This window comes from Aquarana catesbeiana, linkage group LG11, assembly GCF_042186555.1.
Source record: "Aquarana catesbeiana isolate 2022-GZ linkage group LG11, ASM4218655v1, whole genome shotgun sequence".
Classification (NCBI taxonomy): Eukaryota; Metazoa; Chordata; class Amphibia; order Anura; family Ranidae; genus Aquarana; species Aquarana catesbeiana.
Window position 1 is genome coordinate 52860474 of NC_133334.1, and position 26822 is coordinate 52887295.

General features: G+C 42.3%; 1 protein-coding gene across 1 annotated transcript in view; it reads left to right on the forward strand.

Moving 5' to 3' along the window:
- The window catches only part of MYBPC3 (myosin binding protein C3), a 209423-nt gene extending 182923 nt beyond the window's left edge, over nt 1–26500 (forward strand). Inside the window, exons 26-32 of the mRNA XM_073604365.1 lie at nt 622–817; nt 924–1063; nt 3894–4053; nt 14803–14939; nt 19874–20060; nt 21685–21717; nt 26188–26500. Of these exons, the coding sequence (XP_073460466.1) occupies nt 622–817; nt 924–1063; nt 3894–4053; nt 14803–14939; nt 19874–20060; nt 21685–21695 (831 nt within the window). The 3' untranslated portion in view covers nt 21696–21717; nt 26188–26500. The remainder of the gene's footprint in view (nt 1–621; nt 818–923; nt 1064–3893; nt 4054–14802; nt 14940–19873; nt 20061–21684; nt 21718–26187) is intronic.
- The last annotated feature ends 322 nt before the right edge of the window (nt 26501–26822 follow it).

The following is a 26822-nucleotide window of genomic DNA, read 5'->3' on the forward strand; positions in this document are numbered from 1 at the left end:
TTCTATACATTTGATTTGAGGCATCACTGAAGATAAAAGCAAAAAGTGAATAGATGGCTGCATTTGTATTTCGGTATTGAAGGAATGGTTCTACTGTTTGATCAAAGTGAGCTGCAATTTTTTCTATAACTTTATATATTATAGAAAAGTGCTATAATCGTAGAATTAAACAGGAGTGACATCAGAAGACCTAATATGCCCCTTGAGAATGAATCCCACTCAGTCCAGCTCACTAATTCCTTTGATTTTGATATACCACAGCCTGCATATGAATAAACACAAAAATTATTTATTAGCTGGCCACAAAACAGTAGATTTGAAAAAACTTGTTTTCAGAGCATTCTTTCCATTTTTGAATCTTTAATGGGGGTCAAATCAATTAACATTTTTGACCACAGTGATGCGGAAAATCAAGTGATAAGGCAAAACTATTTTTCTCAAATGAACAAAATTGTAACTGTGAATGTGGTTTCATTCGGGAAAAAATTGTACTTATTGCAATTTACCTGTGCATCCCGAAATCAAATGTACCATTCAAGACATTGGTATGGCAATGTCACAGGTGTTTGTTTATAACAATACTTTGGCTGTAATACAATTTTTTGGGGTGTGTTGTTATAGGGAAAGCCTCGCCCTGTGGTCACCTGGCTGAAGGATGGACAGCCCATTGATCCAAAACAGATCGGTATCAGGAACAGTGAAGCTGACACCATCCTGTTCATCAGATCAGCCGAGAGGCATCACTCTGGAGAGTACCAAGTTAAGATCCAGATTGAGAACTGTGAGGACTCAGCTACCGTCGTTATCCAGATTGTGGGTAAGTGGCTGTAATTTAGGAGAACGACGCAGGTACAGCTACAAGACTTAGCAAAACCATTGTCTGTGTTTCAAATGGATTTTTGTGAGTAATCCTTTTCTTCTAGACAAGCCCAGTGCTCCTCAGAAATTGAAGATTGTGGAAGTATGGGGATTCAATGTGGCTATAGAATGGGCTCCACCCCAGGATGATGGAAATACCGAGATAACGGGTTATACCATCCAAAAAGCAGATAAGAAGACTATGGTGAGTTCTGGGGGGGCATAGAATATTGTGTTGTCACACTGGGATCCAAAAGAACGCCTTTAATTTTTTGTCACTCTCACTCCATGTCTTTATGGACCTTGCTCTGTGCACTGGTGTGCAGTCATGTTAGAACAGGAAGGGGCCGTCCCCAAACTGTTTCCACAAAGTTGGGAGCATGAAATTATCCAAAATGTCTTGGTATGTTGACGCCTTAGATTTTCCTTCACTGGAACTAAGGGGCCAACCCAACCCCTGAAAAACAACCTCACACAATTATACCCCCTCCACCAAATGATTTGGACCAGTGCACAAAGCAAGGTCCGTAAAGACATGGATAAGTGAGTTTGGGGTGGAGGAACTTGACTGGCCTGTACAGAGTCCTGACCTCAACCCGATAGAACACCTTTGGGATAAATTAGAGTAGAGACTGCGAGCCAGGTCTTCTCATCCACATCAGTGCCTGACCTCACAAATGCCCTTCTGGAAGAATGGGCAAACATTCCCATAGACACACTCCTAAACCTTGTGAACATCCTTCCCGGATGAGTTGAAGCTGTTATAGCTGCAAAGGGTGGGCCAACTCAATATTGAACCCTACGGACTAAGATTGGGATGCCATTGAAGTTCATGTGTGTGTAAAGGCAGGCGTCCCAATACTTTTGACAATATAGTGTATGTGTTTGATACTGTATATAGCTGCAAAAAATTTGCAATGATCGGCATTTTTATTCTCTCTGCTTTATAAATATATAATACAGTATATTCTGCTTTTATATATAAAATATATAATTGTTTGGGGGTTTAAAGTAATTTCTACCAACAAAAAAAAGCTAATTTTAACACGTATGCAAAAAGTGTAAAAATTGTCCTGGTAGACAAGTGGTTAAATCCCAGCTCCAGGCAAATAAAAAAATGTATCCCATGCAGTACAGCTGCAATGATTGGAGAGGCAACCTCAGCCTGGACTCCGACCAGGCCACGCTCCCAATGTGTTTCACTTCGCCCCCCTGGAGCTTAGTCATTGGGACCTCCACTCCCTCAGCAGGCGGCACTTCCCTGCGATCCAGCAATGGACTGTCCCTTTGGGTCATCATGTCCATTGCAGGGCTATGGACCCTGCTCTGGTATTGATGAAGTCAGGAGCCTAGACCGGTGGAGTGTGGGGGTGCAGATGCTACAGAAACCAGGGGAGGAGCAAAGGATCAGGTAAGTAAACCTGCTTTTTCTTAGGCATAAATGAGCAATTAACCATTGCAGTGCGGACACTACAAGCGATATTTTTTATTTGTGTTTTATTTTTCCAGAGTTGGGGTTTAAGGAATGTTCTCCCCCACTCCCTTTAGAACAGTGTTTCTCCACCTTATTAGTGTCGTGACCCCTTGATAAAATTTCCCAAGTTGTGGGGACCCCTAACAGTAAAATTATTTTCTTATCGTGGGTTGTCAGCACCCAAGGCAAGACAAGTAACCTGCGCCCCTAACACACGGACATTTAGCGTTCCCTGAGTCCCTTCCACTCGTACAGTAAAAAAAAAACATTATACATTTTAGGATGTACCACTCTCTCTTTGTTCTCCTTTCTTTCCCTTTTATCCCTCTCTATCCTAATTTCTTGTTTTTTTTTCCCCACCCCTCTCTCTAGCCGTCTTTCTTGTTCTTTCTCTTATTCTTTCTCTCCATTTTTCTTTGTTCCCCCCCTCTTTTCCTCTCCCTTTCATGTATTTTCTATTTGTATTCCTTCTCTTACTCCTTGGTGGGGGAATGGGATGAGTTGCAGTGCTGGCAGAGAGATGGGATGAGGGGCAGTGCTGGTGGGGGGTGGGATCAGTGTTAGTGCTGGTGGAGAGTTGGGATGAGTGGCAGTGCTGGTGGGGGGTGAGATCAGTGTTAGTGCTGGTGGAGAGTTGGGATGAGTGGCAGTGCTGGTGGGGGGTGAGATCAGTGGCAGTGTTGGTGGGGAGTTGGGATGAGGGGCAGTGCTGGTGGGGGGTGGGATCAGTGGCAGTGTTGGTGGGGAGTTGGGATGAGGGGCAGTGCTGGCGGGGAGTTGGGATGAGTGGCAGTGCTGGGGAGAGTTCTGATCAGCCAACTTGGGTGCTCTTGATCAAGGTCATCTGCTGATCTGAGAACTGTAGTGGGGACTTTTAATGGCAACTATAATCACAGGTAGTGTTACTCACTGTGTCTCTGGCTTCACTGGTCTCACTATGACACTTTGTTGTGTCTTGCAGCAGTGACACCTATGCCAAAATCAGGAGATAGGGTCTTCTCCAGCCCCTCCCACTTCACATTCCTCACGAATCAGCTGACCTCTAGTCTCTGCCCCCAGCCATGCTGTGAACTTAATGGGCGGCTGCGAAGAGGCTGAGTGGGTGGCCGCGGGCTCCAGGAACAGCCCAGCTGGGCGGCCACAAGCTCCAGGGACAGCCCTGCCGGGCAGCTGTGAAAAGGCTGGGAGAGCGGTGTGGGCTTCAGGAACAGCTCAGGATTTGGTGACCCCTGGCAAATCGTCATTTGACCCCCAGGTTGAGAACCACTGCTTTAGAAGCAAAAAACAGATGCTGGAAGCAAAATCTATTTTAGAAAGATATTCATATACAAGAGCTCCATTTGAGTTCCATGAACCTAAATAGAATCTTCAAAGCTCCATACATGAACTGCTGACTTACCTGTACAAAAAGTACAGTACAGAGTGCCCTTTATGACTATAGGGTAAACTGTGACCACCCTGGAGAGGGCGCTCCAAACAATCTAAGCAGGAGGTAAAATTTGGATAGTTATTTCTTTTTACCATGATATTTATATTCTTTTCTCACCACTTACCCTCTCAGGAATGGTTCACCGTGTTTGAACACTACAGACGTCTGCACTGTGTAGTGTCTGATCTGATCATGGGTAATCAGTATCACTTCCGAATTTTCAGTGAGAACATGTGTGGACTCAGCGAAAATCCTATAACCTCCAAGGACTTTGCAACTATACTGAAGTCAGGTAAGAAGTTGACTTTAGGCAGATGACTATATTCAGGGCCATCTTTAATATTGATTGGACCCTGGGCAAACATTTTCTTGGGCTCCCCCCTCCATCATTACACAGGACTCCTCCCCCATACTACCCGCAGCATTGCCGATGACCCCCACCCCCATACTACCCCCTTTATTACACAGGACCCCCTCCCCATACTACCCTCATCATTACAAAAGACCCTCTCCCCCATTCTACCCCCATCCTTACACAGGACCCCCTTCCCCATACTTCCCCCATCATTACACATGACCCGCTCCCCCATACTACCCCCATCCTTACACAGGACTCCCTCCCCCATACTATACCCATCATTACACAGGACCCCCTTCCCCATATTACCCCAATCCTCACAGGACTCCTCCCCCATACTATACCCATCGCTGCACAGGACCCCCTTCCCCATATTACCCCCATCATTACACAAGACCCCCTTCCCCACACTACCCCCATCCTTACACAGGACCCCCTCCCCCATACTATACCCATCATTGCACAGGACCCCCTTCCCCATATTACCCCCATCATTACACAAGACCCCCTTCCCCACTCTACCTCCATCCTTACACAGGACCCCCCCATACTATACCCATCATTACACAGGACCCCCTTCCCCATATTACCCCCATCATTACACAAGACCCCCTTCCCCACACTACCTCCATCCTTACACAGGACCCCCCCATACTATACCCATCATTACACAAGACCCCCTTCCCCACACTACCCCCATCCTTACACAGGACCCCCCCATACTATACCCATCATTACACAAGACCCCCTTCTCCACACTACCCCCATCCTTACACAGGACCCCCTCCACCATACTTTACCCATCATTACAAAAGATCCCCTTCCCCACACTACCCCCATCCTCACAGGACCCCCTCCCCCATACTATACCCATCATTACACAAGACCCCCTTCCCCACACTACCCCCATCCTTACACAGGACCCCCTCCCCCATACTATACCCATCATTACACAGGACCCCCTTCCCCATATTACCCCCATCATTACACAAGACCCCCTTTCCCACACTACCCCCATCACTCAGACCAACCTCCCCTCTTTCTACAGACCCCTGCATTGCCCCCTCCCCTAGCAATCTCACATTGATAGTGTCCAAAGGATGTAAGGCGTACACCAGGCAAACCCAACTGAACCCTCCGACGAAGTAGTTCTTCTTCTTCCTTTAGAAGAGAAGCCATGTTTGGGGTAATCACAAGGCAAACCAGGTTTACAAAGAAGGTTTTGTTGAGAAGGTGGAGATGTTCCAGACACCAGGAAAAAGACTATTAGGTCTCGTTGAAGCAGAAGAAGTACTGAGTTAAGAGAGCAGTCCATTTGATGTCAAAGGTCTCATGTTTTAGGGGCCAGAAATGCTATAAAGAAAATACTCTGAAAACAACACAAGACGCAAACACCGGCAACAGTTGTAACCAAATAAGGGCCAAGCATGAACCTTATCACCACAAACATGACTGCATTTTCCCAGGATTCACATTAAAGTATAATAATACTTGGCAAATAGAGTTGCAATCACATTACAACTTACAAAACTAGAGGAACAAAAGCTAGCTTGTCTGTAAAACCTAGTGAGATTTCAGCTGTTAATAGCGAGGGTACAAATATAAAAATGGCCATGGGTGCCAGAAGAAAATTAGATGCTTTTATAGAATATCTCTTTAAGGGCTTGTTCAGATAGATACAGCTTGTGGCCCAACATTTACTTGTGTGTATTCTAAAAAATTGACAGGTCCTATTCATTACAGAGCTGTCATTCACTCATAGCACAGGCTATTGCTCTAGCAGTTATCAGCAGTCATAAAAGAAGCCCAGCAAGGCATTGTGTTTGAATGACAGCTCCGTTCATTATAGTGATGAATGGATTCTATCAAACAATCCATATAATGCCTGGAAACTCCAGGCGATGAGCTGCTGCCTGTCAGGCTTATCACCTGTCTGAGTGAACCATAAGTCTCTCCTTTCAATAACAATTATGTAAAATGAATTCTGCCCATAGATAGGGGGATGTTTTCACAAAGGACAAGGATCCAAGAGTCTCTTTGCATAATTTACAGGTTTACGAATGGTAAACAAGCTATTTCAAAGGAAAGAAATGACAAAAATAATAATGTTCCTGTGCAGGTGTTCCCAGTAAAAATAACAGCATATCTGCCTAAGGACTTTTTAATATTTCATCTCTATGCAGATATTTAAAGATGTATGGAATATAAAAAAAACAAAACAAAACAAACATAAAGGCTTACCTCTATGCTGCAGCTGTCCAACATCAGCTCGAGCGAGAACTGAGTGATCACTTGACCACTGATCACTTAGTTCTTGGTTTGATTAGAGAAGAGAGCGATGACTGCCAGTTACTGCTCACCGCATTGCCCCTCCAGTGCTCACTGGAGCACCAGGCTAGGGAGGGGTCCCTCCAGGGCCCGGGGAGGCTCTGTGATGTCAGCTGATAGCAGACAACAGCCCGCTATTAGCTGACTCTGGGTCACAAGAGAGCAATAGCTAGTGCACTCCTATGACCCACAAAAGGCCAAAAAAGCTTTAGCCATACGTGTCTTTTAGGAACACCAATAAATGCAAGTATGCTTTTATTTTAAAAAAGTAATAATTGAGGGGAAAATGTATAAAGTTGTTAATGTGACATTCACCGGGTGAATAATTCACTTTACATTAATACACATGGATCATGAAGATACACATGCGGTGAATGTTTGGTGAATGTGACATTCACTGCTTTAAAAATAGCCCCTAAATGTAATTTAAATGTATCTGGTCTAAATGTCTGACTTGGTATCAACCTGGTGTAATCCTCTATTTAACAGCACTTATTGAGTGAGGGGCAGCACTTGGGCATAGCTCCCAACTGTCCCTGATTTGGAACAAAGTCCATCTGTGCCTCTTTCTTTCTCATTTGTCCCTCATTTTGGTATGATCTTTATGTTTGTATATAAAATGCACTATTTGTTTCTCAAATAGTGTTTTCCAGTCAGTGCTAAATCTTTCACCTGATTTCTAAATTGCTGCATTTGTAAATTTCAATAGCCAGTATAAAGGAAAAGTAAACACAATTTCAGAAGATAGATCCGGCAACTCCAATAATCCTTAATCCATTTTATTAGTACATGAGAAAGAGTAAAAAAAATATACCAACAAGCAAAAGGAAAAGTATTGGTAAAAAAAGCACTTGTGGGGTTAACTAATAATTTTATTTGTATAATTCTCCCTTTCATGACTAAGCCTATTTTGGAAATTTGGTGTTTACAAGTTAAAATCCGTATTTTTTGCTAGAAAATTACTTAGAACCCCCAAACATTATATATATTTTTTTAGCAGAGAATCTAGAGAATAAAATGGCGATTGTTGCAATATTTTTTATCACACGGTATTTGTGCAGCGGTGTTTTAAACGCAAATTTTTGGAAAAGTGACACTTTCATGAATTTTAAAAAATTCAAACAGTAAAGTTACCCCAATTTTTTTGTATAATGTGAAAGATGATGTTACGCCGAGTAAATAGATACCAAACATGTCACCCTTTATAATTGCACGCACTCGTGGAATGGCGACGAACTACGGTACCTTTGAATTTCCATAGGCGACGCTTTAAAAATTTTTTACGGTTACCAGGTTTGAGCTACAGAGGAGGTCTAGGGCTAGAATTATTGCTCTCGCTCTGACGATCGCGGCGATACCTCACATATGTGGTTTGAACACCGTTTACATATGCGGGCGCGACTTCCGTATGCGTTTTCTTCGCTGCGCGAGCTCGCGGGGACAGGGGCACTTTAAAATTTTTTTTTTTTTAATTTAATTTATTTATTTTTGTACTTTATAAATTGTGTTTACATTTTTTTTTTTTTTTTTTTACTTTTATTGCTGTCACAAGCAATGTAAACATCCCTTGTGACAGTAATATGTGGTGACAGGTACTCTTTATGGAGGGATGGGGGGTCTAAAAGACCCCCCCATCCCTCCTTTACACTTCAAAGTATTCAGATCGCCGAAAACAGCGATTCTGAATACTGTGTACTTTTTTAAATTCGGCGCCATTGGCAGCCGAGTAAACGGGAAGTGACGTCATGATGTCGCTTCCGCGTTTACAACAAGAAGGCTGGAACGAAGCCGCTCGCAGCTTCGTTCCAGCCCGCCCCCAGCCGCCGAAGGCAGCCGAACGGACACCGGGCCTCCCGATCGCACGGGAGGCCCGGTAACAGCGGCGGGAGGCGGCGGGAGGGGGGGGATGTCCCCACCCGCTCCTCCGGTATAACAGCCGAGCGGCTTTTAGCCGCATCGGTTGTTATACACGGGTAGCCGATCGCCCGCTGTAAACAACGGTACCGGGATGATGCCTGCAGCTGCGGGCATCATCCCGGTATAACCCCGGAAAGCCGAGTACGCATATCTGCGTACGGTCGGCGGGAAGGGGTTAAAGGGGGTGTGGCAGGGGGTGAGTCCTATGCCTACATACTTTTGCCAATAGGTATCCCTCATTACCATCTCAAAAAGTTGGGAGGTATGCTTGGGGACAATCCCGTGTCCTGCATTCACAGAATCTCAAAGAATATGCTGTCAAGAGGAGAGAGCAGAGAGATGACCTCATCTGTCAGTTGCTTCTCCTGTTCAATCACAGGCTGAGTGCGGGGAGTTGACTAAGCTGAGTTGCTTAACTGCAACAGTAAAGAAGTCCGGTCACCAGCTTGGCTGTGTTGCTTGATATACAGCAAGGACGTGCGGTGAGGTGAGTGGCTGGTGAGGCACTGGCTAATATCAGAGCCAGATACACACAGGTTACATATGCCACGATCGTTAGAGCGAGAGCAATAATTCTAGCAGTAGACCTCCTCTGTAACTCTAAAAATGTTGAAAGCGTCATCTATGGAGATTTATAAGTACTGAAGTTTGGCGCCATTCCACAAGTGTGCATTTTTAAAGAGTGACATGTTAGGTATCAATTTACTCAGCGTACCATCATCTTTCACATTATACAAAAAAAATATTTATTCATGATACACATTTAAAAAAACCGCTGCGCAAATACCGTGTGACATAAAACGTTGCAATGACCACTATTTTATTCCCTAAGGTGTCTACTAAAACAATATAATGTTTGGGGGTTCTGAGTAATTTTCTAGAAAAAAAAAAATGATGATTTTTACATGTAGGAGAAAAGTGTCAGAATTGGCCTGGGTGGCAAGGGGTTAATTACCATAAGTAAGTAATATACAAATAATTATTCTATATTGTTTTTAAGGTAATTTACTATATTTTCAAAATCTGTACTCAAGCAGGTGGCTTAACGGACAAACTACTGAAGTTGGAAGTTATAACTTCCAACCAGTAATTTCACAGTAAATAAATTAATAAATTATTATGTTAAAACATATAGCATATAAATATATGATTTAGCTTGACTATAACAGTACCTTTTTAACAGAATCAGTTTCTCCCTCTTAACTGTGTGAGAAAAACATGGGATTATGGGTAAATCTTATACACATAAACACATGTTTTTTCCTTCTAAAAAGAGGGCTGGGCTGGAAGGGAGTATTTGTCTTTTAGACACATTCCTCCTTCTATGACACTGCAGTGAGAGGCGTGCCTCCACTGCAGCATTTTTATTGGACAGCTGGGACCAATGGTACTTTACCATTGGTCCAAGACTCCAAGCTGTTCATTGAGCTCAGTGCCTCTGACAAGAAGTGAGAGGCACTGTGAGCTCATCCTCTCAGTCTGCTGCAAACAGAGTGTGCCAGCTTGTATTTAAAGTGGCCGCTCTGTATTTACCTACTGACAGGCTGCACAAGGAACCCCATATCTCTGGAACCATAGGTCGTGGCGCCCCAGTGGTGGGGTAGGACTTAGGCTTCATACCCCCCAAATTTGGGGTCTCTGTGACCCCAGGTCAGCAAGCTACGACCTTCGAAGCTCGATTTTTTTAGCCCTGCCTCACCTGCCTCCCTTGACTACATGTTCCTGATATACAGTAGCTGTGTATATCTCAGAAATGGATAGAAAAAAAATACTAATTATTTTGTAGATAAGACAGGTCTCATATATGGCATGCATTTAACTGTTTATGTAAATGTTATCCTAAATTAATTGTAAAGTGCCACACCCCTATATTGTAAATTTCTAATATCGTATTGTAAAAGATGGGATTTTTGAGACACAACTATTATAAAATAAATTCAATTAAATCTAAAAACATATTTGTCACGGAACGTCCCACACTCCGCTTGAGTGCTTCCGTCATATATCACTTCCTCCCAGTCTGTATACAAATATCCCAACCTCTCTGAGCACAAACAAGGCGACACTTGCTTGTTGCTACCAAGAACTCACTTTATTTAGAATCAAAATTACAAGACTTTATATGCCATTGGAACCTCCTCTAACAATACAACTGTAACTTAATTAACATGAGCTAATTATCTAATCCTTTATACAGCCTAGGTGACTGAGACATGACCTTTCGCCCAGACTTGTGGTCACCGAGCTTCACACAGTTATATCAACACAATAGCAGCTCCAATAGGAGTCGTCCCGTCTCCTACATTGTATAGAGGACAATGTCATCAGCTCATTCAATTAACATAAACACAGGTTGATGACACCAGCATCTCCTCACAGGATGTGTCCCAACAGAATGAATCAGTCTTATCAGCAGGGGGCTGCTGGAGGAATCCCCCCTCCCTCTTCAGGGACACAAATCTACAGTAAGGAGTCCCCATACAATATATACATATATACACGACTGAGTCCGATTAGTACAGTTCAGCCTGGATTTCTCATTCACCTCACAAAGAGTATTGTTCCATTGAAAATCCAGGGCCCATAATCAAAAGGCAACAGGCTTGCATACAGTCCTCTCCAACAGCCTCTGTTCTGGCTAGGTCTGTCACATTTCTCCCCTTTCGGCAGGAGACTAACACAGGAGGAGACCCCAGACGGGTTGACTCCGAAGTTAGTCCATAGTTCCAGTCCTCTACTGCCTGTACCCACACAGTACCCCAAACAAATTATTCCAAACAGAGTATTACTCACCCAGCCAACCTCTGCCTCTCTCGGAGAACATATCTGCCGCTGGGGAGAGGCCCGGACTGGCCCTTCTCCCTGGAATCCTTTCTGCCGCTGGAGAGAAGACAGGGGGACTGGGCTCACTCCATCCTGCTGTTGGGGATCTGGGCCGACTGCCCAGCATCCCTGGGGTATACAGGTGGGGACTGAAGCCCCATCAACCGACACCAGATCAAGCTGCAGTTGTGAGGTGATGACTGCATTCTCTCCTTGGATCCTGATCTGCAGCTCGCGATAGACTGCCACCTCCTCACCTTGGGCCTCCACAATTGCTGCAGGTGTGGGGCAGAGGTCTTGGACCCTCTGTCCGGTTGCCAGCACTTCTGCTGGGGGTTTGCCAGGTGGTTCCTCCTCTACAGAAACCTCTATTAAATCCCCAGTCTCTGGAATTGGTAATAGTGTGGGACAGAGGTCTTGGACCCTCTGTTCAGTTACCAGATCTTCAGCTGGAGAAGTTTGTTTTAACTCCATAGATGCTGCTGGCAGAAAATCACATGTCCCTGTCAGTGTTGTGGGAGAAGGGCCGACTACCTCTTCTCTCAAGAAGGCCGAAGCCACTGTTGGTGCTGGGCAGAACACAGTGAACTTTGGCCCTGATAGCAGCTCTTCTGCTGGAGGCTCATCAGGTTGTTTTTCCTCAGCAGAAAAGTCTATAAAATCCCATGTCTCTGCAACTGATGTCTGGGGATAGAGGTTCACCATCTCCTGTCCATGGAACCCAGAAGATGCTATCATTTCTGGGTAGAGGTTAGCAGAGCTCTGCCCTGTTGTCAGCACTTCAGGTTTGGGGACGGCAATCTCCGGATTTTCCACTGCCGATTCTCTGGCATGCTGCTGAACTTGTTCTAGCAGTTTCCTGTATGCCCTTTCCAGATGCTGTTCCTTCCTTAGCAAATGGTCCAGATCAGGTTTGAGCTCTGAGACCCCTGCAAGACCGAGCATAGACTCTCTATATTCTCTCAGGTCCTCAAGGTCAGGTTCCCCTTCATCGCCAAACATAAAAAGATCTGTAAGGTTCTCCCACAGCAATCCAGGGCCGCCAAAGTCATATCCCTCTGGAGAGCATTCTGTCGTCTCCCCTAAATATCCCTCCTCTGCGTGCCATTGCAGAGCCCGATAACAATTGCCCAGCTCTATCTCCTGCTGGACCAACCTGTCCAACTCAGTCACCCATTGCTCCTGGGGCTGCTCTCCCAGGAATGCCATCCGCAATGCCTGTTGGTCACTGGCCCGTTGCTCTTGGGTTGGAAAGCACTTGCCCTGTTTCATACCAGCGAGACGGAGGGCTGCAATCCAGAGCTCCACCCGAATTTGCTGCCTAAGCTCCAGGTATTCATCCTCAGACACAGTCCTGGTGTATGTTGAAAGGATGATTCGCAGCAGCCCCGGGAATTCTGATGCCAGGTCCATATATCCGCTGGGGTGACTGAAGTCTGCTATCCTGATCTTGGATCCAGGTGGAGGTTTAAATTTCCCAGACTGCAGGAAGCTTTCCCGCTGCTTGTCACCAATGTCACGGAACGTCCCACACTCCGCTTGAGTGCTTCCGTCATATACCACTTCCTCCCAGTCTGTATACAGATATCCCAACCTCTCTGAGCACAAACAAGGCGACACTTGCTTGTTGCTACCAAGAACTCACTTTATTTAGAATCAAAATTACAAGACTTTATATGCCGTTGGAACCTCCTCTAACAATACAACTGTAACTTAATTAACATGAGCTAATTATCTAATCCTTTATACAGCCTAGGTGACTGAGACATGACCTTTCGCCCAGACTTGTGGTCACCGAGCTTCACACAGTTATATCAACACAATAGCAGCTCCAATAGGAGTCGTCCCGTGTCCTACATTGTATAGAGGACAATGTGATCAGCTCATTCAATTAACATAAACACAGGTTGATGACACCAGCATCTCCTCACAGGATGTGTCCCAACAGAATGAATCAGTCTTATCAGCAGGGGGCTGCTGGAGGAATCCCCCCTCCCTCTTCAGGGACACAAATCTACAGTAAGGAGTCCCCATACAATATATACATATATACACGACTGAGTCCGATTAGTACAGTTCAGCCTGGATTTCTCATTCACCTCACAAAGAGTATTGTTCCATTGAAAATCCAGGGCCCATAATCAAAAGGCAACAGGCTTGCATACAGTCCTCTCCAACAGCCTCTGTTCTGGCTGGGTCTGTCACAATATTAAATTACCATACAAAATAAAAAAAAAAAAAAGATTCATGATAAAATGGTATTCATCAGTTTTACCAAAACATATTGTAAAAGTGATATGCGTATATGCTGGACTTTTGTGGCCCCAAAAGTCCAGCATATATGTATACCACTTTTACAATATGTTTTGGTGAAACCGATGAATGTGATTGTATCATGGATCTTTTTTATGGAATTTTGTATGGTATATTAATATGTATTTAGATTTAATTGAATAACGGTTGTGCCTCAAAAATCCCATATTTTGCAATTACGATATTAGAAATGTTTATAAAGATGTTTGCCTGGAGTTTAGCTTTAAAACAAACCTAGCATGAGATAAGTATGGGGCATACCATTACTAACCTCCTTCTGAAAGTCCAGTTGTCTGGCGGCTAGCTCATCAACCCAGAACAAGTATACAGATCAGGTTGGAGAAAACATAAAAGTTCTTATATCTTATGTATACTTGCTCCAAATTAGTGACTCAAAGCACTGAAATCCAGAGGATCAGCATGACAATTGCCATTTTGAGAAGATGGTGAGCAAGATCAGCCTGTGTGTTTCCATTATGATTGGTTTAATTGAACAACAATCTATACTTATCATTTCTACAGGTCCCAACAAACAATAATCCCAATGTCAAAAACAGTAAGTTAAACACAAGATAAGCAGGGGATGACGCAGTAATTATAGAACAAGTTATACTGTCATAGCTTTTAATTAATACACTAAGGGATTTAATCACACAGTCATTACGGAATTATAATTCCCACCTTTAATTAATAGGACAGTAACGCCAAGTGTGAGCTGACATGTTTATGTGATGGTAATGTTGATAAATTCTGCTGAGATGCAAAGACTGTCATAGAGCAGAAATTGTTATTCAGGGTTTTGGACAATCTTGCTATTACCAAAACTAAGAAAAGTCTTCCCTCTGACCTTCACATGATACGTTTCTTTTCCCGGGAGGGATTACACAGTGAAGCAATGCTTGTCATAGGGTTCCACCTTATGTTTCCATTGAAGCAGTGTTTCTCAACTCCAGTCCTCAAGGCGCCCCAACAGGTCATGTTTTTAGGATTTCCCTCAGATGAAACAGCTGTGGTAATTACTAAGGCAGTGAAACTGATCAAATCACCAGTGCAAAATAATGGAAAACCTAAAAACATGACCTGTTGGGGCGCCTTGAGGACTGGAGTTGAGAAACATTGCATTGAAGCACTTCTGCAATGTTTTCTACATTGTATGCTGTATCCTGTGTTTTACATTACCTAGCTCATTGCATGAAACTAATCTAGTCTTTGTTCCACTAGAAGAAAATATATCTGGTGTAGGTACATAAGGGCATCTTAGCTTGCTAATCATATGCTTTTTTCTTTTCTTCCTTTCCCCAGGCACTGAATATAAACCCCCCAATTACAAAGATCATGAGTTTGAGGAGGCCCCCAAGTTTACGCATCCACTTGTGAACCGCTCTGTAGTTGCAGGATACAATGCGACTCTCAGCTGTTCTATACGTGGGACACCCAAGGTAAGAGCTTTGTCTTGTTTATATACAGTAAATACACAGAATTGGATACCAGTGGCTTACATATTGATTAAATAATATATGCACAAATGCACTGTATTTCTTATAGCAAACACATTTTAGCCTTTATCTAGTAGAACAGGGTTTCTGTTTCAATAGTTTTTATTCATTTTACAAAACAGAGTATTACAACATAGTAAGCGTTTTTACATGGTTGAGACTATGAAGAATGGTAGAAGCATACAGTAGTATCAAAATCGAGGGATTGCCAATATAGTCCCATATTTCCATCTGGTAGTACTCACAACCGTTGCGCTAAGGGGAAAAAACAGTCCACAGTTGCAATAAGGACCAGTCTTGACTCAAAAGGAAAAGAAAACATGCATATAAAAAGAGGGAAAAACAAACAAATGAACTACAATGAGGGCCACCTGAGGCTCTATGCAGAGGAGGCAGGCCATCTTGCACCTGTCCTTCAACCGCACAGTCCAGTGAGTATGACCCTTTTCCAGGAGTCGTCCAGAAGCAAGGGACTAACCCAGGGGTACAAACCCAGAGTGTTCCCAACAAAGATATGTAATTACCAATGTAAATTCTAAGTTTTAACTAATTCCGTACTGTGATGTAACATATATGATAAACAACTGATAGGACCAGAAGTCAGGATATAGGGCCCAGCATCATTATTGAGAGCAATTTTGAAAGAAAGTCTCAGAAGAGCAAAAGCAGGAAAGGAAGAGAAGGGGAACAGGAAATGTTTTTCCAGGGATCCGGGAATCCAACCCCATCTTGTCAAGGAGATCACCTCTAGGAATTTGATATCTGTAAATAAGAGAGCCAGGGGTTCCATATTTTTTTTCAAATAATAATTGTTATAGTAATAGTAATTGTCTCTTAAGACACTCACATCTTTTCGTGAAGTATAATCCAGGTCAGCTTACATTTCAACAAGGTGAGATCCAACATTGGACTTTTCTACGCAGTTGCTATTGCGATTTTGGTCACCGAAATAATAAAATAAATCAGAGTTTGTGTGAGTCTGGGGATATTTTCAACCAGTTTATTTAACAATGCTATCTGGGCATCTTTGATGATATTGACTGTGGTTGCACAATAAATTAATGAATGGATCTACATCCAGAAGCGTCTGGCTTTAGGACAGGTCCACCATAGGTGAAGGGCTGTCCCCACCTGCCCACAACCCCGGAAACAGGAGGATTAGGGGCCGGGTACATTTTTTTAAAGTTGTTCAGGTACTAATTAAGAACAGGGTTTCTCAGGCAGAGTTCCATAGAACCCTAGGGTTCCTCCAGAGGTTGCTAGGGGTTTCTTGCGCAATGAACAATTTCTGCTTCTCCGATACGTTTCCACTGACACCATTGATCTTTTTAGGTCTCTGTAAGGGGATAAGTCTTCCCAATGACCACAATTGTAAGGAGCATTCTTCCCACTGACTATCACACTAATGTATCATGAGTTGTAGATGTGGTAATTTTTAGCAGGGGTTCCCTGAGACAGGAAAGTTATTTCAGAGGTTCCTATGTCTTGAAAAAGGTTGAGAAAGGTTGTAGTAGAAGATACTGAAATTGTTCTGTAATGTTGAAGAAGATTCATAGCTGACCAAGCCACTTACTAGAGTGTCAGGAACAGCCTTTATTTTGTACGTTATACTGAGGGCTGAATTTTACTGTTACCACAGTAGTCTTGTCCTATAGGCTGCAGAGACAGAGGCAGCTTTTCCCTGTATTAATTGGCTGATCTCCATCAGCAGTGGGAGCAGCCATCTCATGTAAAGTTATTTACTCAGTATTACAATATTCTAAGTCAGGTTAGGACCTGGAAAAAAAAGGTCATCCAACAGAAGGGTGTTACTTAGGGTGCAAAAGCTGTGTTCTCAGGCTCCAGTAATGGACATCTAACCCTGGTTGTACTATACAATAAAAGTATTGTGTTGGAAATGAGTGGAGAGAAGTTTCTAGGTGGAAACAACATTGAGCACAACATTAATAAATGGATTGGCCAGCAGCTACATCTTGGTGGGCACTGTACCAATTAGTGGTGGAAAGTGTGTGTTGAGGCATTGGACAAGGCTTGTGCATACCCAATCTATGACTGTGTCCTCACAAACGTTCATTAGCTGTAGGTAATTATAGATAAAACCAAGGTTACAGGTTATGATGGGGGGAAGTTACATTTTTTGGTCCTTAATTGGAGTAGGAGCATGGCCATCCTGGAATTGCTGCTACTTTGAACAAAGAGGTGTCAGTTGAGGCGCTGTGAACACTCTGCAAGTATGTTCTATCATGAACTGTAACAGACAAGTGTAACTAGGAGGAGATGCCAGACCAGACACAGAACACAGGAAGGGTATTGTGAGCTCCCCAGAAAGTATCCTCCACAAGGACAAGTGTCAAAGACTGGGCAAAGAGAAGCCTAGACTAGTGTATCTAACCAAGGACTGAAACAACAAAATATTAATAAATGCAATGATATATATATATATATATATATATATATATATATATATATATATATACACACACACACACACACACACAGTATCTCACAAAAGTGAGTACAACCTCACATTTTTGTAAATATTTTATTATATCTTTTCATGTGACAACACTGAAGAAATGACACTTTGCTACAATGTAAAGTAGTGAGTGTACAGCTTGCATAACAGTGTAAATTTGCTGTCCCCTCAAAATAACTCAACACACAGCCATTAATGTCTAAACCGCTGGCAACAAAAGTGAGTACACCCCTAAATGAAAATGTCCAAAGTGTCAATATTTTGTGTGGCCACCATTATTTTTATGCACTGCCTTAACCCTCTTGGGCATGCCTCACAGATGCTCAATAGGGTTTGGGTCTGGAGACATGCTTGGCCAGTCCATCACCTTTAGCAAGGCAGTGGTCGTCTTGGAGGTGTGTTTGGGTTCATCATGTTGGAATACTGCCCTGCAGCCCAGTCTCCAAAGGGAGGGGATCATATTCCCCTTTAGTATGTCAAAGTACATGTTGGCATTCATGGTTCCCTCAATGAACTGTAGCTCCCCAGTGCCGGCAGCACTCACGCAGCTCCAGACCATGACCCTCCCACCACCATGCTTCACTGTAGGCAAGACACACTTGTCTTTGTACTCCTCACCTGATTGCTGCCACACACGCTTGACACCATCTGAACCAAATAAGTTTATCTTGGTCCCATCAGACCACAGGACATGGTTCCAGTAATCCATGTCTTTAGTCTGTTTGTCTTCAGAAAACTGTTTGCAGGCTTTCTTGTGCACCATCTTTAGAAGAGGCTTCCTTCTGGGATGAAAGCCATGCAGACCAATTTGATGCAGTGTGCAGTGTATGGTCTGAGCACTGACAGGCTGACCCCCCACCCCTTCAATCTCTGCAGCAATGCTGGCAGCACTCATATGTCTATTTCCCAAAGACAACCCCTGTATATGATGCTGAGCACCTGCACTCAACTTCTTTGGTCGACCATGGCGAGGCCCATTCTGAGTGGACCCTGTCCTGTTAACCCGCTGTATGGTCTTGGCCCCTGTGATGCAGCTTAGTTTCAGGGTCTTGGCAATCTTCTTATAGCCTAGGCCATCTTTATGTAGAGCAACAATTCTTTTTTTCAGATCCTCAGAGAGTTTTTTGCCATGAGGTGCCATGTTGAAATCCAGTGACCAGTATGAGAGAGTGAGAGCGATAATACCAAATTGAACACACCTGACTCCCATTCACACCTGAGACCTTGTAACACTAAAGAGTCGCATGACACCAGGGCGTGAAAATGGCTAATTGGGCCCAATTTGGACATTTTCACTTAGGGGTGTACTCACTTTTGTTGCCAGCGGTTTAGACAATAACGGCTGTGTGTTGAGTTATTTTAAGAGGACAGAAAATTTACACTGTTATACAAGCTGTACACTCACTACTTTACATTGTAGCAAAGTGTCAATTCTTCAGTGTTGTCACATGAAAAGATATAAAAGATATAGTAAAATATTTACAAAAATGTGAGGGGTCTACTTACTTTTGTGAGATACTGTGTGTGTGTGTATATATATATATATATATATATATATATATATATATATATATAAAAACCCATAAGTCCCAACACTGTTTAAGAAATTTACCAACATGCTTCTCGGTGTAGTGCAATGGGTAATAGCCCTGAAGTGGCATATTAATGCATATCTCAATTGAACAAATAAATCAGAGGATGAACACACTTCTAATAATGGAAGATATGGCCAGCATTACACAAGATACATTACACCAAATCCACACAAATTGGGGCCCAGTTAACCCTAAGGAGCCAACTGTAATACCAGTCTAGCATACTTCATAACTACCACCAAGACAAGTCCCAAGCTGACAAGGGGAAAACGTTTAGATGTGTGCACTTTTATATTTGCTTTCCATTTCCTTTTACTGATACTGATCATTTGTTAGTTTTAACTAGTCCTGTTGTTAATAACACATTTTTAGATTGTAGCTTGATTAGCTATCAATAAAAAAAAAAACATTGGTAATTAAAATATGAAATACTAATACAATACTATAGAACTCAAAGACAGAGAAAATGATAGAGATATTTTGTTTGGGTCAGAATATCACAGAGGATAGTGTTGCAAATGGGCCAAGAAATCTGTTCTGGGCTCCCTTGTGGGTGCAGGCCAACCTCAAATCATTCTGTTATTTCAGACAGTCATGCAAATGAAAGCTGCACTCTACATATTTCATACTGAAAATAAAGTTTATTGAATGCCAACTGTTACATTCCCACCACCTGAATGTACCTCTAATGGTGGCTTGTTTTGGTTTTGTCAGCATTCCTATGATGGAAGCATTATACTTTATAAGAGATGTAAAATAATTCTCACACTTCCTGACCTTTTCTACCATCTGTTGACTTTCTACAGCCCAAAGTTACTTGGTACAAGAACAAGATGGACCTGTCTGGAGAGGCTCGTTACAGGTCTTTCAGTAAGCAGGGAGTACTGACCCTAGAATTAAGAAAGCCTAGCCCCTTCGATGGAGGTGTCTACACCTGCAAAGCTGTGAATGAACATGGAGCAGCAGAGACTGAATGCAGACTGGAAGTCCGAGGTGAGTTTTGGATATATAATCTGTCTACAAGCATGTCTCTGTAAATATTCACATCATCAACCCATACTTTTACCATAAGACCATAAAAACCATTGGACTGGACTAAACCATCTTTAAGTTATATCATGTTCTTCCATTGAACTACTACTTCTTTGGAAGTGTGGCCATTTCACAAAATGTCAACCTGCTTGGTTTTGGCCAAGAATTACACTTTGATAATACCCCTTATACAAGTCAGGACTAATATGTGAAACAGAGAAATTCTATTTTAAATACAATCAACCTCACTGATCAATCTTTCTGAAATGAGAACAGTTCTTGGTGGAAGGAATCAATCAGATCCTCCAATTCATTTGCTGATATTTCTCTTGAGACATGAAAAGCAAAATGCTATTGGCTAGTTTGTTGTCTGTGTGGGTGGGCATGTGTCTGTTGTTGATACATAGAATTAACACACATTTGTCCACAAATGCAAATGCTGCAATTTAGGGGGCAAAGCTCCACCCCAGAAGCTAAGTTGTGATGATCCATCAATCACCTGTCCAATAGGAACAGTTTGGTGGTCACTTTCCTCTGTTAAGGAAACATTGGGTGGCCCATGTTTAGCTCTGGGGTTGTGGGTTAGCCCTACAGTCAGGAAATTAAGCAAACAGTAACAAAATGAAGCAATGGGTTCTGTCACCCAAAGACAGGAAGTGTATTATTGGCCAAATCATCAGGTGAAAATAAAAAAAAGCTTGAAAAAAAGAAAACGAATGCAGCCATAACAACTAAGGAATGGTAAGCTGCAATATATTACATTTTTTTTTTGAGTTGAAATACTTTTTAAATGATGCTTCATCTCAGAGAGTAGGAGTCTGTATGGGTGACAATGAAAAAGTGTTAGTTCACCTATACAGTCCATGAACACCATTCCATAACACTATACTAATCCTATTTTAAAGATATGTATTTATGCTCCTTCCATACCTGTAGGCTATTTATGCACAGAGCGAAACCTGCAAATGCTTCTGATAGTTTTCACAGCTCCATCCTGTCCTCTTTTCTAGGAAGGACCAGCCGTTAAGACGAGTGCCCCCTAGTGGTACAAGAGCGAGCAATGTTCTTCTGAGCCTTGCACATGTGCAGCACTGTCTCTTATTGCGGCATATGACCTCAGCAGCTGCAATGCTCTGTCTCCCTTCACAGCACAATGCGCATGTGCGGGGCTCAGAAGAAGGACAGCACTCACTTTTTTACTGCTAGGAGGCTCTCGCCCCAACAGCTGGCCTGGTCCACCCTAGAAAAGAGGACAGTGCAGAGCTGTAAAACGATCAGAAGTGTTTGAGGCAGACTTCACTCCATGCAAAAATGGCCTACAGGTATGGGAGGAGCACAAATGCAAATTTTTAGATTGTTGGATTAAATTTGTTTAGAATTATGGTGTTTGTGGACTGCATAGAGTATTGTTTTTTTCATAAAGGTAAGCTAACCCTTTAACAGTACTGTAAATAGCAAGAGACAGGTCAGGATGGGAATGTCCCTTCAGAATTTTGGGGAGGAATATGACTTAGGCCTGTGGGGTTGGAATTACCCTAACAAAGCTTTTAACCTTGTAAATAATGATTTCTGTTTTCTTCTGCAGTGCCCCAGTAAATGACTGGACGGTGGCTGGCAGGTAGGTGTCCTTTGGGTGCTTTATGGGGGCTGTACATCTATAATTTGTTCTTACACTGTGATATGGTGTCAATGTTCAGTTTTCAGGTAGAGGTTCCTACTAAGGATCTAAACACTAGACAGTTTTATAATGGTCTGTGTTGATGGGCTTTTGTTCAGGTCAGATGGGGTTTGCAGTCCCATACAAATCTATAGGATTGCAAAACCTGCTTGAAGCAGGTCAAATGCATGCGAGAAGCAGGTCAACTGCAGATCCAATGTATCCAATGAATTTATTATCTCAAATTGATGTTAAACTGATGCCATTGACACAAGCCCAATCTCACAGATACAGGCCCTAATAACTCTAACTGGAAGGATCCATGCAGGGAGGTGTCCCGAGGGTGCTCTACAGGGGCTGTATGTCTCTGATCTGTCCTTACATTGTAATATGGCACCATTGTTAAACTGGAACTGAAAGCAACATTTTTTTTTCCCATTTTTGATAAAGTAAGGGATGTTATAACCCTTGTGTGCTATCTTTGTACCCATTGGGTAGATTTCCCTTCACTTCATGTCCATAGCCAAACAAGAAAAAAGAAGAAATCCCCCAAAGTGAAAGAATCCCTGTTTTGTCTACAGGGTCACCAGAACTATTGCCCCCAATTGGAAGATTTTACCTTATTTCCTGTTATGGGAACAAGCCACAATTCTTGATTTTCCTTTACTTTCGGCAATAACAGTAAAGAGGACAAATTGGGTAAATAGGGTAGGGTCCCTGACAGCAATGAAAACCTGACATTCTAATCCCTCTCCTCTCAATCCAAAATTGAAAAAAGGTTTTGTCTTTAGTTATACTTTATTTTTTATGTAGAACTTCCTGCTAAAAAGCTGAACACACGACAGCTCTATTATAATTATAACTGGAGGGATTCTGTCATATGACAAGTGGTTGACAGATGGAGCAGGAGACACAAAGGTAGGCGCGTTTCGTGCAAATGTTAGCGCTTAGTCATTACATCTCATCACATAATTATAACTGAAGGGATTCTGGCAGGGAGGTGTCCTAAGGGCACTCTACAGGGGCCATATATGTCTGATCTGTCCCTACATTGTAATAGGCAAGAAAAGCCGCTCCAGGTGAGTGAGTCTCTGGTTAATTCCCACCCACACTAGTCAGGTGCTAGCTCAGCTTGCATGCTGTGTAACATAAGGAAATGATTCCGGGCGACTGCACTTCCAAAAATCCTTTTATTGAAGCTTCATATGACAAGTGGTTGACAGATGGAGCAGGGGACAAAAGGGTAGACGCGTTTCACGCAAATGTTAGCGCTTAGTCATTACATCTCATCACATAATTATAACTAGAGGGATTCTGGCAGGGAGGTGTCCTAAGGGCACTCTACAGGGGCCATATATCTCTGATCTGTCCCTACATTGTAATAGGATACCATTGTTAAACTAGAACTAAAGGCAAAACTTCCTTTTTTCCATTTTGGATAGAGTAAGGGATGGTTATAACCCCTGTAAGTTTTTTTTAGCCATCTTTACACCTATTGGGTAGATTTCCTTTCAGTTTATGCCCATAGCCAAACAAGAAGGAAGAAAGAAATCCCCCCAATGCAAGAGAATCCCTGTTTGTCTCGAGGGTCACCAGAACAAGTGCCCCCATTTGGAAGATTTTCCCTTATTTCCTGTTATGGGAACAACCCAAAATTTGTGATTTTCCTTCACTTTCGGCGATGACGGTAAAGAAGACAAATACAGAGGGTGAATCTCCCCTTAACAGGGGCACAAGCAGCAATGAAAATCTTACGTTCTAATCCCTCTCCTCTCGATCCAAAACTGAAAAAAAAGGTTTTGCCTTTAGTTATACTTTATTTTTTATGTAGAACTTCCTGTTAAAAATCTGAACACAAGACAGCTCTATTATAATTATAACTAAAAGGATCCAGGCAGGGGGAGGACGCTCTACAGGGGCAGTATATCTCTGATCTGTCCTTACATTGTAGGATGCATGGAATGTCCAGTTTCTATGTAGTGCTTCCCACTAGGAATGTGAACACAAGACAGACTTATTATATTTACGTATATATTATTTGGGCTCTGTAGTCATCAATGTGTTTAAGGAACCCTGACTGGTAAAAATAACTTGTCCAGAAGCCAGGGATTACATTTCAAGGATCACTGAGAACATGTCTGCCTGCTTACTCTGTGTCTTTAAAGGAAAAAGACATCTTGTGGTTCTTGGAGGTATATCCTTCCCTGTGACAGCTGGCAGCATGGCCGGATACAGGATTGTAGTCAGTGGAAGCTTGGCATCGTCTGCTCCTGTAAAACTAGACAGCTGTCAGTAGAGCTCAGCTGGGTCGTGCTATAAAGTGCCATAACTGTCACGTTTACAGGCAGGTTTTATTGGGTCCAGGAACACAGCCGTCTTCTTGGGTCCAACACAGTAATAGGGGAATTAATGTAAGCCATCTACGATGGCCATAAAACATGAGATAAGGAGAGTGGTGGGAAGGAGTCTGCTGCATGTATTGGGTGTAAGCCAAACCAAGTGGGGGGAGGGGGTTGGTCAGTATTGGGAATGCACCCACTACACGGCGTCACTCAATGGTATGTTATAATGGCCAGTGACCAGGATCCCTACTGACTGCAAGAGAAATATCATCGGCTTATTGTTAAAAAATTACTCCAAACGATTATGTTAAAAAATATATAAATTTTACAATAAGAGGGGTGACCAGAGCACCACATCCCTAATTGATCATATTTAAAAATACAATAATCCATTAGATATAGGAGTCAGAGAACGTATATTAAAATCATAGAATTGACCTTTTTTACATATACAAAAAAAATGAAGGCCCACAAGGTAATGCTACCCACCCCAAATGGTGTACTGTCCAAAAAAGAAACCATATTCCCCCAGGGGTTTTTATGCACCAAAGTCAAACAAATGAAAACATCCTTATACAATTTATGATTTTATTGTTACAAAAATTAAAACCAACGTATAGCCTAAAATATGAGCTCTGGCAACCCCAATATGACACAAAAAAACAATGATAACCCTGATAGAGGCAAGTAATTTTATTTTTATACAAGAAATGTCCTCAGTATTGATCCCATTCTTTAGGGACATTTGTTGGCAGGATCAATACTGATGAAATTCCTTGTATAAAAGTATATGTAAAGTGCTGCGTAAATTGACGACACTTTAAAGGACCTTAAATAATAATAATAATACCTGCCTCTATCAGGGTTATCACTGTTTTTTTGTGTCATATTGGGGTTCCAATATTACCAAAGCTCATATTTTAAGCTATACGTTGGTTTTGAATTTTGTAACAAAATCATGAATTTTATAACAATTTTTCTATTTGACTTATCCTTTGCTGCATAAAAAAAACCCAAGGGAATCCACTATCTTTCTTAATACATATACAAAAAAAAGATTTTTAGAAACCATTTGGGCTGGGTTCACACCAGTGCGAATTTGATGTGGGTTTCCTCGCATCCAATTCGCATGACAGGAGAGTGTGCCGGTTCTCAATGGAGCTGGCACACACATCTCTGTGGCGTCTGCAGAGCGGATTGCACAAGGGTTCTGTACGTCTTTGGCTCTGTTTCGGGTCCGAATTCAGGCAAAAATTCGGGCCCGATTTGTCCCCTGAAATGGAGGACGGGACGCACCGGACTCCCTGCTGTGAGCCGCGTCCACACTAAATGTGAACCCATCTGCAAAAACAATCATTATAGTTAAAAGCGGACCTTCAGTCATTATTTCAACTTTCCATCTATTAAATCTTCTGCCCTTGTTGTTTTAACTTTGGTTAGTAAAACATTTTTTTTTTCTGCCAGTGAATACCTTATACAGCTCACTTCCTGTTTCTTGTTGGGAAAAAAAGCCTAGGCTTATGACATCATGCACAGTTCGCTCTCTCACACTTGTGAGAGTTTGCCAGGAAGGGAGGGGGGGTGAGTCATAAGAAGCTCCAATGAGAGCTGCAGAGCTGGAGGTGTGCCTCTGTGTAAATCCAGGAAGTGAACAGGCAGCAGCTTCAGCTGCCCACAGTTAAAATGGATGCAGCCAGAATCAGTGGAGGAAGATTTCTGCAGCATATTTGGCAAGTACAGAATTACAGTATATATAAAATAATATGCAAAGTGGTTGGAGGGAAGCTTCAGAATGGCAAAGATGTTTTTATTACAAATTATGTGGAGTTTCTCTTTAACTCCACAATATATTTTGTGAATAGATCCCAACTAGCCTCTAAAACAACCACCTCTAAATGCAGGTATACAATGCATATCATACCCATATACGTAGCATTTAAAAATGTATATTGTTTATTGTTACTTTATGTATACAGTATGTACAACTATTACTATTGTTTGTATTGTTATTTATCCAGCTTGTCTATAAGTTCCTTGACATGCAATTTAGCAAAAGAAATTCATGTACCACTTGCTCTTTCCTCTGCAGGAAGAAGGAAATGATCTGGGAAGTCGCCATCCGTATTCTTCAGTCATTTTATAACAGACACACATACAACTCCCATACACACTACAATGTTCTCATTACTTCATATCCACAGATTGTATTGTACTGTCACTCTGATACTTGGCTTTGTATTCTGCAGAAGACCTGAGCTTGGATTGATGGTTTTTGTTGTTGATATTTTCTAGACTCTATGACGGGTAGGTGAAATAGTAATAATAGTGCCATAATAAAATATGTAAGTACATTAAGTGATTTTGGAAGGTGAAATAAAACAATAAAGAATGCAGAATATTTTTAGAGCGTGTTTTCATTGTGTGCGTTCTTCTCCAACACAGAGTGAGCAGCATCCATCCCTGTTTGGTGCATCGGTCAATCTCACAGGGCCCTTTAAAGTCAAAGTGAAGCCTCAGTTTAACCACTTCAGCCCCGGAAGATTTGGCTGCTGAATGACCAGCCCATTTTATTTATTTTTTCTAATTACGCGGTCGTGCGACGGTGCATCTAAACAAAATTGACGTCCTTTTTTTCCCACAAATAGAGCTTTCTTTTGGCGGTATTTGATCATCTCTGCGGTTTTTATTATTTGCGCTATAAACAAAAAAACAGCGACAATTTTG